Below are 15,852 nucleotides of genomic sequence, written 5' to 3' on the forward strand. Positions count from 1 at the left end.
TCCTCTGTTCAAAGCACTCCCTCAAAGGGTGGGTAGAAGACTTGAATAGAGGGGATGGATGTCAAAATATTTCCATAAGGAATATAGTGTAATAAATCAGAGAAAAAGGGCAGAATGGAGGCAAGGAGCGAACGGTAGGAGAATTATTTTTATTCTAAGTGAATGATTATGTCTCCTGGGTGATTACACATCAGGATGGCGGCGTGTTGGGGAGGACTATTCAGCTAGATAGAAAGGAGTGCTCAAATTGCAATCATTGAACTATAGTGCATGCAAGGGTGTACGAAAGGGACGAATAAACAAGCAAAAATCCAGATAAAGTCAACATGTCCAGGGCACTGCGGTCCTTGGGAGTTAAGGTAACTGTCATATGGATGTAGGAAGACAGCTTTCAGAGGAAGGTACTTTGAATACCTGCAGAACATAATGAGAGAGAAAGCTGATGGAGAAAATAACAGACTATTAAAGTACTTTGAACATAAATAACTTGAAAGTACTGGGTCAGGTACAAGATTGATTATTTCTTCAAATATTTTTATTGAAACAGGGACTCTAGCAAGAAATACCTGCTGTATAACACGCACCTGCAAGAATCATACCAGTATAGGACTGGCAAAAGACAAGGGATACAGTGCCAGTGTACTGTATCCCATTCATTATAGTCCAATGAGCTGAAAGTAGGAAACTGCTTTAGCAGAGTTGTTATGGTTCCTGGGGCATTAAGAAAACACCTTGTGCAACATCAGGAGTTCAGAAAAAAATAGTTGCCATGTTTCCTCGATAGCTCAGCATCTGGTTTTACTGTCACTAGTATTTGGAGCTGCCAACCAGCTCTTTCCCTTTTTGACTCAAACAGGTAACTTTTAAATCTGAACCAGGTTTAGCTTTTATCCATTTGATCCCTGGTGCTGAGGGTTGAGCAGTATGTGCCCGTGATGACTATATATGTAAGACCAGGGGCTTTTTTTGTAGCTATGGTACTACTAGGCACTGCCATCACTTTCCTGTTTAGAATTGTTGTATCATCAGTGACTGGCTCAAGAAATTTTATTCCTGGAATGGGGATTTGGAATAATAAAGGTTAAGTTTTAAATTCCTAGTTACAGAGGCTGGTATGTCTCAGCATTCACTCACTTGTTTTTTTGTGAGAATAAGCAGCATCTGTGCAAAAACCATAAAATTTCTCCTCACTTCACTCAAAAGTCAGGGAAAAAACAGATAAGGATTCCTGCAACGAATCCAACAGCCCTTATTTTGCCTCCAAGAGGTTACTGGGAACTTTGTGCTGGGGAATTTCTGAACTCATCTTCGTTCCATGTGGAGCAAGGTCAGCAATTACTATGGGAACCTTGGCCAGTTATGCTTTCAGATGTTTAAAGTTATAGTTATATTGCTTTATTTACATGCTTGTAATTTATTTCCAGGTGTTTTATGAGGACACAGAAGGTTATGTCACAGTACCTTTTTTCCGTGCGTTAAGGGAGGGTGTTCTAACACTCCGAGCTTCTGCTGCCCAGGTACCCTCTGCTGAAGCAATCCTTTGGTAGCGTGGAGAGTCCGCAGTGCCGAACAGATTATGTGCCGCCCGTTCTGTCCACTAGTATATGGGAAGGAATATAGCAAGGAAAAGAGAATGCCAAAGCCTTAGTGGTCTGGTGTCCCTGACAGTCAGTGTAGTAAGGTGAACAAACTGCAGAAACTCTTGGGTTATTTTCCATAGCAGCCTGGCATTCAGAGAGACCCAGGACACAGGGACTGTAACTGCCACTACTCGCCGTTTCCCCGCTTCCCCAGACTGGCTTTCTGGCCAAAGTTAAAATGATTCATGAGATTCTGCACTGATTTCACTGCAAGCTTCCACATTTGCATAAGTAAAAGCTTATGCAGCTTCTGTAGGGAGAATCTTAGTGAAATTGCAGTACAAAACATCGATATTATGTAATTATAGTAGTTCATCGTAACTTAGATGAAATTGTTACTTTAAACTTGCTCTAAGTGGCTCACAATGGAACTTTTGTATGACACACCTACAAAACAAATGAGTTAATCACAATATGTGTCATTTTTAATTTTTCTCTTTCATTTTTCTTTCAGTCATTCTCTCTTTGTAATTAGCATGAAGGCTATCCTTCAGTCAAAACTAGCCACCTGGAAAGTTTCAGCTTGTAATATGCAGCTTTTTTGTGAATTATGAATGTGCAAAAAAAGAGACCTTTCTCCCCACACCCCCTTCCTTGCATAATTCAAATATGAATGAATGAATTTTATTCAGGCTTGCCAAAAAAAATCATATTTCAGCTGATAACAAGCATGAAGAATTTCAGATGAAAGGGACTTTTTTAAAAAAAGAATATTATGAGCATGGGAGAACAGCAGGCTGAGACGGAAGTCTCAGTGCAGCCTTAACTGTAACAATTGCTAGCAAGCAAATACTATAGCCAAGCACTAAATCTTGCTTTGTGCTGCCCTGGTGCACAGTAGTGGGGAGAGAATAGAATAATAAAAGCGATCCCCTTATGCAAACAGCAGGGCATAGCACTCAACAGAATACAAGAAGAAGGTGAGCCTGCCTACTGTTCTGGCTTGCTAACCATATTCCCAAGGTCTGTGGGTTAGTCGTCACCTCTAGCTCCAGTCAGCTAGCAAATGTACTTCAAACATAGCAAGGGGCACGTTTTGGCCCTTTCCAGGAGAACATTTTACCAATTCATTGCCTCCAAATATACTGTTCTATTAAATGAAGTATTTGAAGGAAGTTCATATAAGCAACATGGTGGTTTAACAGGTCAAAAAGGGAATGGAATAGCTGCTAGATTTTTTCTGATTAACCATGTATTCTAAAAAATACAGAACTGCGAAGAAGGTATTACATGTAAGCCCTCACTTACCTTATTGCTTTTCAAGCAAAACAGGCAGAGATTTTGGCTCACACCAGTACCACGTCGAAAATGAACTACCATAGGAAAGAAGGATCGTGATCCAGAACACATTTCTGCATCACTTTTTCTCTTGTTCCTAATACCGCTCAGTTGATAAGCCCAGCTCTCCTTTTCTACCTAGAAAACAGGATCAAAGAAACATTCCTTTACTGGTTATCAAAAAACCTGCCCACTACTGTGGCTAGACAGTAGCGAGTACTTCAGTATTACCTTATGGATTCACATTGGTTAGAGGATTAACAGAAAGGATTTGCATGTGGCAAACCTGGTCATAAAAACATCCCCTTCTAGTCTGACACAAGTTGACTGTTGAGAGTTGAGTTTGGCAGCGAGTAACCAAAATTGAGTTGTCAGCAACCTTTTGCATAGTAGAAAAAAGTTGTTGCTTTCTTGTGCAGATGCAAGAGTTTCTGTGGGAAAACGGAACATAATCACGGTTCTGAATGTCTCTGTGGATTGGTAATGTCTCTAATACATAGATCACTTGTGCAAATTCAGTCCCAGCTGGATGGGAAATTATTGAAAATGGTTGTTGTTTGATTGATATAAAATGAGTTGTCAGCTTGATTCAATGCCTCCAGGGCAGATGTCCACAGCATAATTGGCACCTGTCAGAAGCAAAGAATTCCTTGGTACAGAGTAACAACGCCTCATGCAACCACCCAAAACAGTCCTTGCATGCCAGGGCTCAGAGAAGAAGACAGGAAAAAAAGAGTTTCTACTTCTGGGCAGGGTCTTTTATGCTATAAAGTCAATAAAAGATTTGACACGTGGTGCAAGCTTTTCCCTGGGATCCTGGCTAGATGCTATCAGCTCTCCTGCTGTTTGGTCAACACTTTACCTAATAGAGGAAAACACACAAATTTTTTTTATTTGTTTTTACTGTCATGTCAAGGTGTATTTATAAAGAGTGATTAATAAAGAGATTTTTACATATTTGCGTATTATAAGAAATGTTGTGAACAATTTTACTTGCCCATTTCTTGAGCAATTCTCCTCACAGCAATAAGTTAACCACGCAACTAGGGAAATAAGAGAGTGTGTTCTCAGCAAAAAACAAGTCAAAGAAAGAGCCAGGACTGACAGTACAGCAGTGTCAGTATTACAGTTTGCTAATCGTAAACAGTGACCTATTCTTTACCAGAAACTGGATTAAACTGGACCAAATAGCTGTCATATGGTTATTACTGCCTTTGACTGAGTGTGGTACAGCTAACAACAGGAATAAATTCAATTTCCCACCACCAATCTGTCGAGCTTCTTCATGGAGCTGGTGCTTTGGGAGGTACCAGCTGAAGGGCTTTCCATTAAAACTCATTTTACTGTCTTCATCTAGTGCATGGCTCAACTTTCCTTCTTTCCTTTCATCTCTGTTTCCTCCTTTAGATTATTTTTCATTATGCCTCCCCCCCCCAACATACACACACTTTGCCTTTCATCTCTATATGTATGCTATTCCAGCACTTGTCAGCCCCAGCAGGAGGCACATGGTAGAACCAAGCAATATGATATGTTAGGTGGAAGAAAATATTATTATCAGACGCCTTAGAACAATCATTTATTGTCACACTTTAAAGAGGTCTGCTATGTTATTTATTTTATTATTCTGTATTAGGTACATGGTTTAATTTTACAGGCATTATTAATCACTAAAATACATTACACTTTCAGCCAGGATGTTAACATTTTAAATGCATTCATCTTGTTGCTTTAAACAGAAACAATGGGCCTTCTGCACTGCCCTCCCTCCCCTCTAGTCAATAAATCCTTTCTATTGATTCAGGAAATAACTCTAAGCACTGTTTTATATTTTAAGTTCCACTAGCCACACTCAGCCATATAATTTTGCTTAATAATAAATGGATCTTCTATTTTTGCTCGTTAGTACATATTTGGTTATCAAATTCAGCTTGAAAGTAGAAGGAGCACAAAACCTATAATGGCAGTGAGGCACCACAAGAGATTTCTTAAATTAATGTTACAATAAAATAAAGTATCTGTAAAAAGTGTGTGTGTGTGCACGCGTATAGAAAGCAGCCTCATCAGTAGATGAATGATAAGTGAAAAATCCATCAGTGAGTATGGATTCCCTTGAGCCAGCCTGGATCAACAGACAATATGGATTTTTGATAATTCATGGCTTTGCCATTATTTATTCTCTCCTGAAATACTCCTTGCAAATCTCAGAGAGATAATTAGAGAATTATCATACTGCTTAACTAAGTAGTGCAAATTATATTGTATTCTATGTATCCCAACCCAGGGCAGTATCATTAGTGTTGTTTAATTGTTACAAATATAGTCATCGCATTTTAATAAATTGCCTTCATTGTCAATATCTACAATCGACTATTTATCTTCTGTTAATGTTCGTGGATAGGTTAGTTACCAGGTAATCTTACAGTTAATGTACACCACAATGAAGCAAAATGTAAGAAAATGCAAAGGTCAAAACCATGTTTCTATTATGAAAAAAATGAATGATAATGACATAATTTTTTCAGCTCATCAGGTTCTTTGCTAAGTGCCTCTGTTATTGCCAGATCAGTAGTGTATAACAAAGAAGTGCTTTCTGTAGGCTGCTTCATTAGCCTGCCCTGTAGGACCTCACCTCAGACCTTTCACTAATCTGTTGGCCAGCTCAATAGCCTTGTTAGTTCTATTCACTTCTTCCTGGCAGCGGATTTTCTCAGCTGTAGCTCTCTCAAAGGCAGTGGTTAAGGCAGCCAGGATTGTGTCTAGTTCCTTCAAATAAAAACAGTAAGAAACAACTTTGGACATTGTAGGAACACATAAAAATATTTCTGCTGTCCCATTTTGTATTTCTGAAAGTTAAATTACACAGTGCAAGAAAAGGTGTAAACATTAACCGCACTCAGAATTTTGTCTAGGTCGTGCTCCAAAGGTGGGTTCGGGAAAACCTGGGGGAAAATGTAGCTGGTCTTCTGATTTTCCCCACTTGTTCAGAACAGCCTTCAAAATGAAATTACAAACTTGATCTTATATCAGTTAAAAAGGAATGTCACCTTCTCCCAGAGGATTCTGGAACGAAGTGAAATGTATTTCTTATTACAGCTGTATATTCTCTACAGGAGATCAAAAACTTGAAAATATGGCTGTTTGGAAACTAAAGAGAACAGAAGGGTTTAAAGATGATAGCTAAAATACTTGAAAACACACAAGGCAGTATCCTTTGCTGACTTTCAGTTAGACTGTGCTTCCCAGAGCAAAACCCATTTCTGAAAATACAGCCTGAAGTCCCCGGCCACTTCGGATTTGGGAGCAAGCAGCTCGGTGTCTGGTCCATCAAAGCATTTAAGCACACAGTCCCACTGGGTCAAAGCCTTAGTTATTCCCAGAGGGAGGAGTGGAAGATAATTCAGCATGGATGACTGAGCATGAGGACAAGGAGAGAACGACATGCGACCCAGGAGAGTCACAGGCAAAGCACCCAAATGACTCTGAGTGCAGAAGACAAGCCGGCTGATAAATGAACCATCAGAAAGGTGCTGTAAGGCTCCAGCATAGCGAGGCACACAAGGAGAGGTGTCGCTGGGTGCTTGTGGACAGAGCGAGTGTCTGGAGCCCAGGGCTGTCCGGGCAGCCAGCAAAACACGCATGAACAAAGTGTGACTCTCTAGCAGCAAACTTGGGCTCAGCAAATAGGTGTCCACGCAGCTCAACTGAACACAGCAGTATTCCTCAGGGAAAGTCAGAGCTGAGCGTGGCTCTTGCGAGAAGGCTGTGCGTTCTCCCAGCTGTGCTGCTGACGAGCTCTGTGCACCTTGGGGACGACCAAGGTATGTCGCTGGGAATCTCCCTGGTGCGATGCTGGATAAGCCCCTGAAGTGCCCTATTGCTTCCTGCCTCAAGGCAGCATGAGGCGGTACCTGTGTGCGTTACAGGACACAAAAAGGAACTGACTGGGGGACGGCACAGGTAGGTATGTCATTGGGAAGGTTTGCAAAAACAGAGTAAATTACAGAACAAACATTTCTAAACAGGGCCCAAAGATATTTCTTCTCTTTAAAGAAGGGGCTTTACAGCACCCACCCAGCCTACAGGGAGTCAGGAGTGCACGCACAGAGCTGGGGCACGTTACCTGCTGCCTTTGTGTGCCTCCGTGCAGGGGGAGAGCAGGCAGTACCTGTGTTAGAAACGTGTCCTGTCAGCAAGGCTGAGCGAGGCACACCAGCCCAGTCCTGGCCCTCCTTCTGCACAGGAAAGACCCAGGCGCTGACTGGAACTCACCGTGCGTGAAGGCAAGCATCTGCTGTCATCCCGAGGCATGTCGTGCGGCTGCAGAGGCTGGGGATGTGGTCCAATCATTTACCTGAAACTTAAAAATGTGAGTGATGAATTGTACTGGCAAATACCTTTGTGGCAAATACAACGAATCATGCTCAAAATACCTCAGACAGAGAAAGGTCTTATAAATAATTAATTGAATTTTAGAGGCCCCTAAAATGACCAAAAAAAAAAGCTTTTAAAAAACATCAAGTGGTCCTGACTTTAAAGTTCAGGTCCTTGGCCCAACCAGGATTCCAGCTTTCCCTGAGATTTCCACTTCCCACTGCAGTGCACTCCTACAAAGCTTGTTGCTGGATATGTATATACATTGCCTATACACAAATGACGGCTGACAAATGGGTAGCAATAGGTCTGCGAGTGAGATCAAGGACCAGCACTTAGGCACTGAACCTAAGGGGACGGAGAGAGAAAAAAGCGAAAAAGCTACCTGCTGTGCTGAGCATGATGCTGCAGCTCTCATGGCAGGGAGCAGAACTTGCTTGAAGCTGTTTTTAGCAGGTCGTTCAGGAACTAGGAATGATTTTATACTGCAGTTTTGGCTCTACTGAGCCAGGCTGAAACACATTGTGCACTACCCTGCCCTCAGACCATTCAGTGTTCGGCAAGTCTTGTAAAAGAGTAAAATAAAAAGGAGGTAAAAAGGAGGTATCTGAAGCAAAAATATAAGTGGACAACAGAGACATAAAAGATAGATATATATATGTGGCTAAACAATGGAAGAACAATTCCAGTTCATGCAGGTCAAACCTGGGACTTGTGAATGGTGCCAGAGACAGTGAAAGTGGCGGCGTGTGGATGGGCAGGAGCTACATGGGAATGGGAAGTGGCAGGCTCCTCCACAAATTTTTTCAAGGTTTTTGTCATATGAAACATTGTGTCCCAGGAAAGGTATGTGGCTCACTGTTGGGTGCCACTTTCTCCCTCTCACCTTTTTCTACCTCATTTGCAATGTGAGCACTGGGGTACCCCTGCTCAGCTGGTAAGTTGTCTGTGGTGGGGAACAGATTTGGGCAAGGACAGAGAGACCAAACTGCAGGTAAAGAGCGAAGCTGCGCAGCACTGCTCCCTGTTCAAATGGAAACCCAGAACAATCAGGCCCTTAATGTTTTACAATTCATTTGACTATCCACATTTTGACTTTCTGTAAATAATGTGCTAAATGGATAAAAGAAGATACCATTTTTCCTTCTTTCCCCTGAGTTACTGATAACAAGACAAGTTCCTTCCCTTACAGTTTGTGCATATAAATGTGATTAATGTAAAAAAAAAAAAATTAAAGTGCCAAAATCTCTTTCTCTCTCTCTCTCTCTCTCTCTTTTTTTTTAAAGCATTGCCCTTTTCAAAACAAGGGGAAATTCAGTATAGTTTCAGTGCCACAGTGATCAAACAGTGTCACATCACTATGGCAATTGCTGCCCAGGCCAGGAATACAGATCAGCTTTAATTGTGCAACGCCTTATTGCTGGTGCATGTCAATCAGAACCTATGAATTGAGAAAAATTTGCTCTGTTCATTCTGTTAAATGATGTATCCAATTAAACCTGTTAGAATTCATGATCTTCAGTCAAGGTTAAATGAAAGTAGTTACTCCTGTCAGCTAGGTGATTAAATGCTGCCTACATCAGGCACATTTATGTGCAAAATTAAAATTTTGGTATAAAGCATGAATCTTTATGCATGCCAGTTAATTATCTTGCGGTTCCTCCATTTATTAAATGCCCACTGCATTTCTTCTTAATCATCAGCTTCCTTTCAAAACTTATTTCATACTCTACATTATACCAAATTTCAATGTTTAAAATGAAATGCTTTCTCAATGAAAACTTCCTCTTTTCAAGGGTTTGGCTGTTGCTATGTTACTAAAGATGGCCATTAACAGTTTTTTTAGTCATTATGCAGAAGGTCTATTTGTGTTGTTTTGTTCGATTCTGAGAGCGTGATAGGAATCCCTGGAGCTGCTGCTGTTGGGCAGTTCCTCCTTCCCAGAACTATTTGAGTTCTGCTGCACATCAGCCAACTTCAGCACATGACAAGGGCAGCGGTAAAACTAACGGCAGTTGTGCTGCTGCTTCCACACGCAGGAGTGGGAAGGCAACAGGGCAGTGCAGCACCGCAGGGCACGCGTGATGCCAGCCGCCGGGCCCTGCTGCCCACTGTCCTCAGCAGCGGGGCCAGCAAATCCAAGCTGGACCTGCTGGGACCAGAGGCACCACAGCTGCCAGGCAGGGCACCGCTGATGCCCTTCGCTGAGGGCTCGGAGGGCTGGCCCCCTTCCTTCTGCCAGCCTGTGGAGCTGTTTCTGTATTCCCTTTGGTTTGGCAATGTGATGTGTCCTGTGTGCCCCAGGCAGTTACCATATTGCAATATCATATTTTAATTAGAAGAAAAATTATGTGTTGCATGCTTGAATTAAATTAAATTGCATATTTATATTTATAAGACACAGTATTGGCAGAATTTAAACACTACGTGAATTGAGGAACCAGAATTCAGGTGTATTATAGCGATTTGTAGCTGAAACATTTGCTAGAAATACGTACAAAGCAGAGCAGTACCAAATGCTAATTTAATACCCTAAGACAACGCTCTGTGCTCTTACAAGCACAATTTCTCATATTCCATGAGAGCATTTATCCCCTTTCATTATGAAAAGGTATTAAGAACCTTTGTTACAAACAAGCAACATAAAAAATATGTCATACCGCTTATGACTACTAATGAATAATATCATTTAAAATAGACTGGGAAATAAACTAGTATAACACTTTCTACTAAACCATTACTATAAATATGCACAAGGTTGTTATTAAAGATAAATGCACACAGTAATTTTCTACTTGTAGGTTTTACAGGTATAATTTCGAATCATACAATATTTTTTAAAACACATCACAGGGATGGAAACCAACAGAAAGACTGACTGGCAGCGATTCCTTGTGATCAATATGTGATGTCTCCATCTATCTTTGAGGGCCCACATAAATTATATCGTGGTAGTGTGAACCTTTGAGACGGGTGATGTGATTAACTTGTTCAGGGTCACAACGGGGAGCGCCCGATCAGAAGGATTTTACACCTGTGGCACCGCGTAGCCGCAGCCGCCCGTGCAGGGACCCGGTGGGTGCCCGGTGCTCTGCCGGGGCGCGGGGAGGCTGTGGGCAGCCAGCCTCCGCTTCACGGGCCGGAGGGGCAGCTCGTTTTCCCCGCACCGTGTGTGCCCACGGTTTAGAGAGCTGTTTGGTGGCACACGGAGGTACGAGTGTCGGGCAGAGCTGTGCCGGGCCCCTGAGCCCCCCGGGAAGCCACGGCACAGCCAGCAGCGGTGGCTGCTCCAGCCTCCCCTTCCCAGCCGCAGCAGCCTCTCTGCTCCAGGCCCCAGCGAAGCGGCAGCAGACAAAAGACCCCTCCTCTCCTGCTCCCCTATCAGCTGCAAATAATGGACTTCTCTCTCCTGGCAGCTGCGGAGAAAAACACAGATATTTTTTCCCTTTTGTTCAGCAAATATAAGCTGTAAGTTAAAGCCCGACATCTTTAGATACCTCAACAAAAGAGGAAAAAAGGGAATCTTCACACTCACAGAGAATAATTCCTCAGGGGTCTGGCAGGAGACAGTGACGCTCCAGGGAAGGTAGTTGGAGAATAAGCCTCTTTGCAGGTTTCTGGGATGTCTGTTGCTGAACCGCTTCAACTCACTTGGACCATCTAGAACTTACATTTAATCCCATTCTTCTTTCTCTACATGTTCTTACTTTCGCTCCCGTCCTCTAAAACCAGATATCATAAGCTACGAACCCCAGGTCCAATATGCCTTAATGTCACCCCTTGAAACAATACTGGCAGGACAATTTATTTCTGCTCAAAACAATTTCCCCATCTTAAAATTGTGATTGTTAGGTTAACATCCCATTGAGATGAGAGAAGAAAAGAGCTGCAGTTGCAGGTTGTGTCTAAAATTTTAAGGAAGGCAAGCTGCACTGATTTATCCTTGGCATACTGTTTTATATCCATAAGAGCAAAAAACTTCTTTTTAGTGGCAGATTAAATTGTGCAGAAACTGACTGACACTGATAAGGCAAACATCGCAGTCTGCTTAAACAGGCTGAGAGCTGCACATCAAAGACTGCTTGGCCACCAGAATGTAAGTGTGTACAAACACACTTGCTGGTTTATTTGGTTTCATAAGCAATTTTATCTTAGAGACACATATAAAGCAACATAATAAAATAAAATTAGCATGGGATTACCTATTTTTAGTAGACAGATTTACGAAGAATTTGTGGTTTAGATTATAGTCATTTTCAGGAAACTTACTTAGAAAGTAATTAAGCATATTTTATCCATTAATTCATATTTTTTTTGTTTTGCATTGTGCTACTGAAATAAAACTAAAAACTATGGAATGGAAGGAATTTTTTTAACTGATTATTATAAATGAATAGAACAAGGGTTGTTAATGTTTGTCATTTTCCTTATCTGTACACATGAATATGTTATATGCTCATTTCCATTGCAAATAGAACATCAGAATGATCATCGCAAACTGAAATATACTGTACATTTAATTTCTTCATTTCTTTGAAAATACCACTGACAAAAATAATCAATTGCTACTATTCTTCTACTAAAGCTTTGCAGCTCCATGGAAATTGAATGAATTAGTAGTGTCCATCCAGAATAAAGCAGGCAACATACTCTGGAGGGTCATTATTATTCACTGCTGAAACAAAGTCAGCCTGTGGAGCCCTGAACCATGACTGGGCAATTGCACAAGTCACTGTACAAACATGTGGCCACCCTGTTTCTTGCACACCTCTGCTCCATCTTCCTCACGTTTAAGGAAACAAAATAAAAGCAGAAAGATGTGACTGCTTACCACAGCTACACCAGTGAGTAAATACTGAAGGAAAAGAACTATTTGAGATAAAGGACAAGATTGTCATAAGAACGAATGTGTATAAAATGGCTGTGAATACATTTAGAGTGGCAATTAGGAGGTTTCTATCCATCTGAGTGGTGAGGTTCTGGAGTAGCATTCCTATAGGAGCCATGGGGCACAAGGAACCTCCCAAGGGTTAAGGAAAAACACACTCTCTTTGGGAAAGAGATTACAGACTTTAGCTTTCTGTTTACTATTCTGTGATTACTTTGCAAAGTTTACTTCACTCCTCCTCATTTGGCCCTAGAGACTTCCAGAATTTATTAATTAATTAAAAAATACAGTGAGAGATAGTGCTTAGCCTGGAGTGGTTTTTTCATCACAGAAAACCAAAGGAAGAACGAGCTGTAAGAGCAAGCGTCAACTCTGAGCTTAGAATGACATTCAGAGGTACAGAAAAAAACTACTCAAGATGGAAGGAGGACTGGTATTCTTCACATAATGATGAGGCTCTGTTGGCCAGAAAATGAAAAATATGTAGAATAAATACACAGGAATAAAACTATAGGATGAATACATAACAGGAACGTAAACCACACCCTTCTGAACTGAGTGGAACTGACATCCATGTACGCTTGTTTTACTGCTAATGGGACACTGGGTCATACCCCGAAACCCCTTACTTATGCAAGTAATCCCACTAAAATCAATGGGAAGCCGTGACTGTAATGACTGCTTCCTTGTCTCTGCTAGGGATTGCAAGGTCAGGTCCATTTTCTGTGCAATATTGGATGAATGCTAGAAAATCAATACCTCTATTGAGACGACTTCTTTTGGAGTAAAAATAAACCTGGATCATTTTGAGTTCATATGTTCATTGTTCCTGTTTTTATAAATTCCTTTTGAAAGCAAAATGGTCAAATCAAAACGGAGTGAAATGCTCACCTTTCTGGTGTGTTTTAGAGCTTGTTGTTATACCTAGCTTTGTAATGCCATAAAGGTTAAAGGCAATTTTGTAGTTTCTTTGAATTTATTTTCTATCAGTTAAAATAGATATAAGCTCAAGGTCACTGTTTTATGATATTTTTGTTTTAGCAATTCCCCCCTATTCAAATGACTGAGGACTGAGGGATGGGTGGGGGGAAACAGAACGCTGGCGTCTGTTGTTTCAGGAGTTTTGCTATATTATGGAAAAAATTTTGGTATTTTTGCCATAGAAAATTCAAAGGAAGGAGTTTCTTTTTTAATAAAATATTTCAGTGCAGTTGCAGAAATATAACTCATTGTTATGGAGCACTGCTTTGGTAGCATGGAAAAAATTTACTCAATTTTGTTCACATTACAGGTTATTATTGTACTTCAATCACTGTGGAGCACCTTCAACTATCACTTTGTTTGAAATGTCTAAACCTAGCTTGGTATCCTTATTCTTAGTTTGCTACTAATCTACAATCACACCAACTTGTAACTGTGTCCAAATCGAATTTTCAGACAGAAATACGTTAAATCCCTGCATTTGGCTGCCTTATACTTCACTTGTGGTGGGTCAAAAGGAAGTTACGATTAATTCAAGGCATACAAATAAACTGTTTTCAAGGTTGTCTAATAGCTTCAGGTTGTTCTGCAGCAATGGCAAGCCCTTGGCTTGAATGAGAGTCTGAGACCCATTTCATTATGTTGGAGATGTGATCAGCTTCATGTCTGGCACGCATAGCAGACTGCAGTAGAATTCAAACAGTGGCTATAAAAGGCATCATATCACAGAAAGTAACAGTAATTCCTTTAACTGTGGTTATTACCAGAATACCTTAGAAATCTAAAGCCTGCCAATGAAGAGGCTAACTGGTGGGATTTCTCCCAGAGAAAGTTCCTTAAAGTTTTGAGAAAATGCATCCTAAATCCATTCCGCGTTCACGGAACCCTAGACCTGAAGCGTTTGGTTGACCCAGCTCAAGTATGTTTCCTGAGGAATTTTATTTAGCAAGTATCAATGGAAGGATGAGTTCTCTTTCAATCCCACTTAATGGGAATTTTGGATGATCAAGAAATAAAACTGCTTTGATACCCAGGGTTCAGCTAAGGCAATTGTGTTTTTCCTGGGACCAATACAAAAGTATGGACTTACCCTAGGATTCCAGCTCAGCTGGATTTATTGGCGTGCTGGGCAGCAAATCCAAGGATGTGTTCAGTGCTCACTCCCTTTTACCCAGCTCTGCGCAGCCTGTTTCCCACCTGCTGTGTGACACATTAGCCATAACTTCTTCCACTCTTGCACCACTGAACAAGTGCCTGTAGTTTGGCTCTATGACTGCTAACAACATTACTGACGAAGCAATGCTCCACAATGTATAACAGTAAGCTGTTGTAACACATATTTACCTAATAACATACGCTTTTCAGATACACTATGCTTGTATTGCTTTTGGAGCTGTATTGCTCATACAACAAATTTACTGGCATTAACATTCTTAATAGTACAAAAAATGTAATTGAAAATGCAGGAAAACAATTGGGACCATTAAAACCTCACACACGCACAGCACAATACTACAGCAAGCGATCACCAGTGTCTTCACCGTGTGCCCTGCTTTACTTCGTTACCTGCTTGTTCTATTATTCATGAAAAAAAAGCTAACCCGGAACCCAAAGCAGTGGACACCATACCACCTATTTTTTAACTAACTGTGGTGCCTACAGGATAAGAATAAAAGTATTCCAGTTCTAGGAGAAGTATAAAAATTAGGCATCAAAACAGGTCAGATGCTTACATATATCTTTTTGATGTGCTCATATGATAGGAGAGCGGATTGATAAAGGACAGAAGAAATGCTAAATATGCACCATGACAAACAGTGAAAAATTAAGTAGTGTAACTAACATTAATTACACTCTAGTAAGATGAATAGGCTGCTCATCATTAATGAGAATGTACACCTTTGTCTAAGTTTCACATCTACCTGTGATAAATGTGCTAATGGCGATAAAATACATCATAGTAACATTTGAATTAACAGCACACTAATAGATTGACATACAAGTATGAATAAAGCATTTAATCATAAACATTGTACCACACCCAACAGCAAATTTTCTTTTCTGCATATATATCAAGCAAAATGGGTAAACATTACAACCTTATTTTAGTTGATGCTGGGATAATCTAATAGTATTACCTCATACTATCCCAATATTTGTAATCCAGATTATTAGATACTTAAACAGTGTTTTCTGGGAGACATTCAGGCAGTTTAATTAAAGAGTAAGGGGGATTTCTGAATAGAAAGGGTGGGGCTTTATCTCAGTACGAACTACCCACTGACTGTTGCCCATGTGGCAGGGATGGAATATCCAAGCAATCTTTATGATGGGTTGACTCCAATGCCTATTAAAGGATTGACTTTAATTTATGCTTAATGAAAAGCAAAGCAAGCCTACAACACTTACCTGTATCTTTAGCAGCCTTTCCCTCCTGCATGTCCCGTGCCTTTCTCCTGGCAGAGAGGCAGGGGGGTGCTTGAGCCGGGCACGCAGCGTGAACAGCCAGCACTGCCTTCTGCGCCTGAGGAGCCGGAGCCGCAGGCAGCCGCAGCCTCCCCATGTTGGAGGAGCTGGATGGGCAGCTGCCACGCTGTGCCCTGTGCCTCCGTAGCAGCCCTATGGGGATGGTCCTGCGGGTGGCCATGGTGACCTCTCCCACTCCACCCACTGCTGTCTGAACGGCTCCCG

The 15,852-nt window shown here is 41.2% G+C and overlaps 1 protein-coding gene across 1 annotated transcript; it reads right to left on the minus strand.

The window, feature by feature from the left end:
* Window positions 1–4,567: 4,567 nt before the first annotated feature.
* On the minus strand, window positions 4,568–7,587 carry LOC121092848. Its single transcript, XM_040604449.1, has 2 exons — window positions 7,191–7,587; window positions 4,568–6,829 (listed from the first exon to the last, which is right to left on the minus strand). The coding sequence occupies exons 1-2, from the start codon at window positions 7,266–7,268 to the stop codon at window positions 6,143–6,145; spliced, it is 765 nt and encodes a 254-aa protein (XP_040460383.1). The 5' UTR covers window positions 7,269–7,587; the 3' UTR covers window positions 4,568–6,142.
* Window positions 7,588–15,852: the final 8,265 nt, after the last annotated feature.

The sequence above is a fragment of the Falco naumanni genome, chromosome 8 (genome assembly GCF_017639655.2).
Source record: "Falco naumanni isolate bFalNau1 chromosome 8, bFalNau1.pat, whole genome shotgun sequence".
NCBI classification, from domain to species: domain Eukaryota; kingdom Metazoa; phylum Chordata; class Aves; order Falconiformes; family Falconidae; genus Falco; species Falco naumanni.

Excerpts from the sequence above, each read along its gene's own strand:
- LOC121092848 (XM_040604449.1), bottom strand. The coding sequence starts at position 7,268 with ATGATTGGACCACATCCCCAGCCTCTGCAGCCGCACGACATGCCTCGG. Across the intron at positions 6,830-7,190 it reads GATGCTTGCCTTCACGCACG|GTACCGCCTCATGCTGCCTT; the intron begins GTGAGTTCCAGT and ends TAACGCACACAG.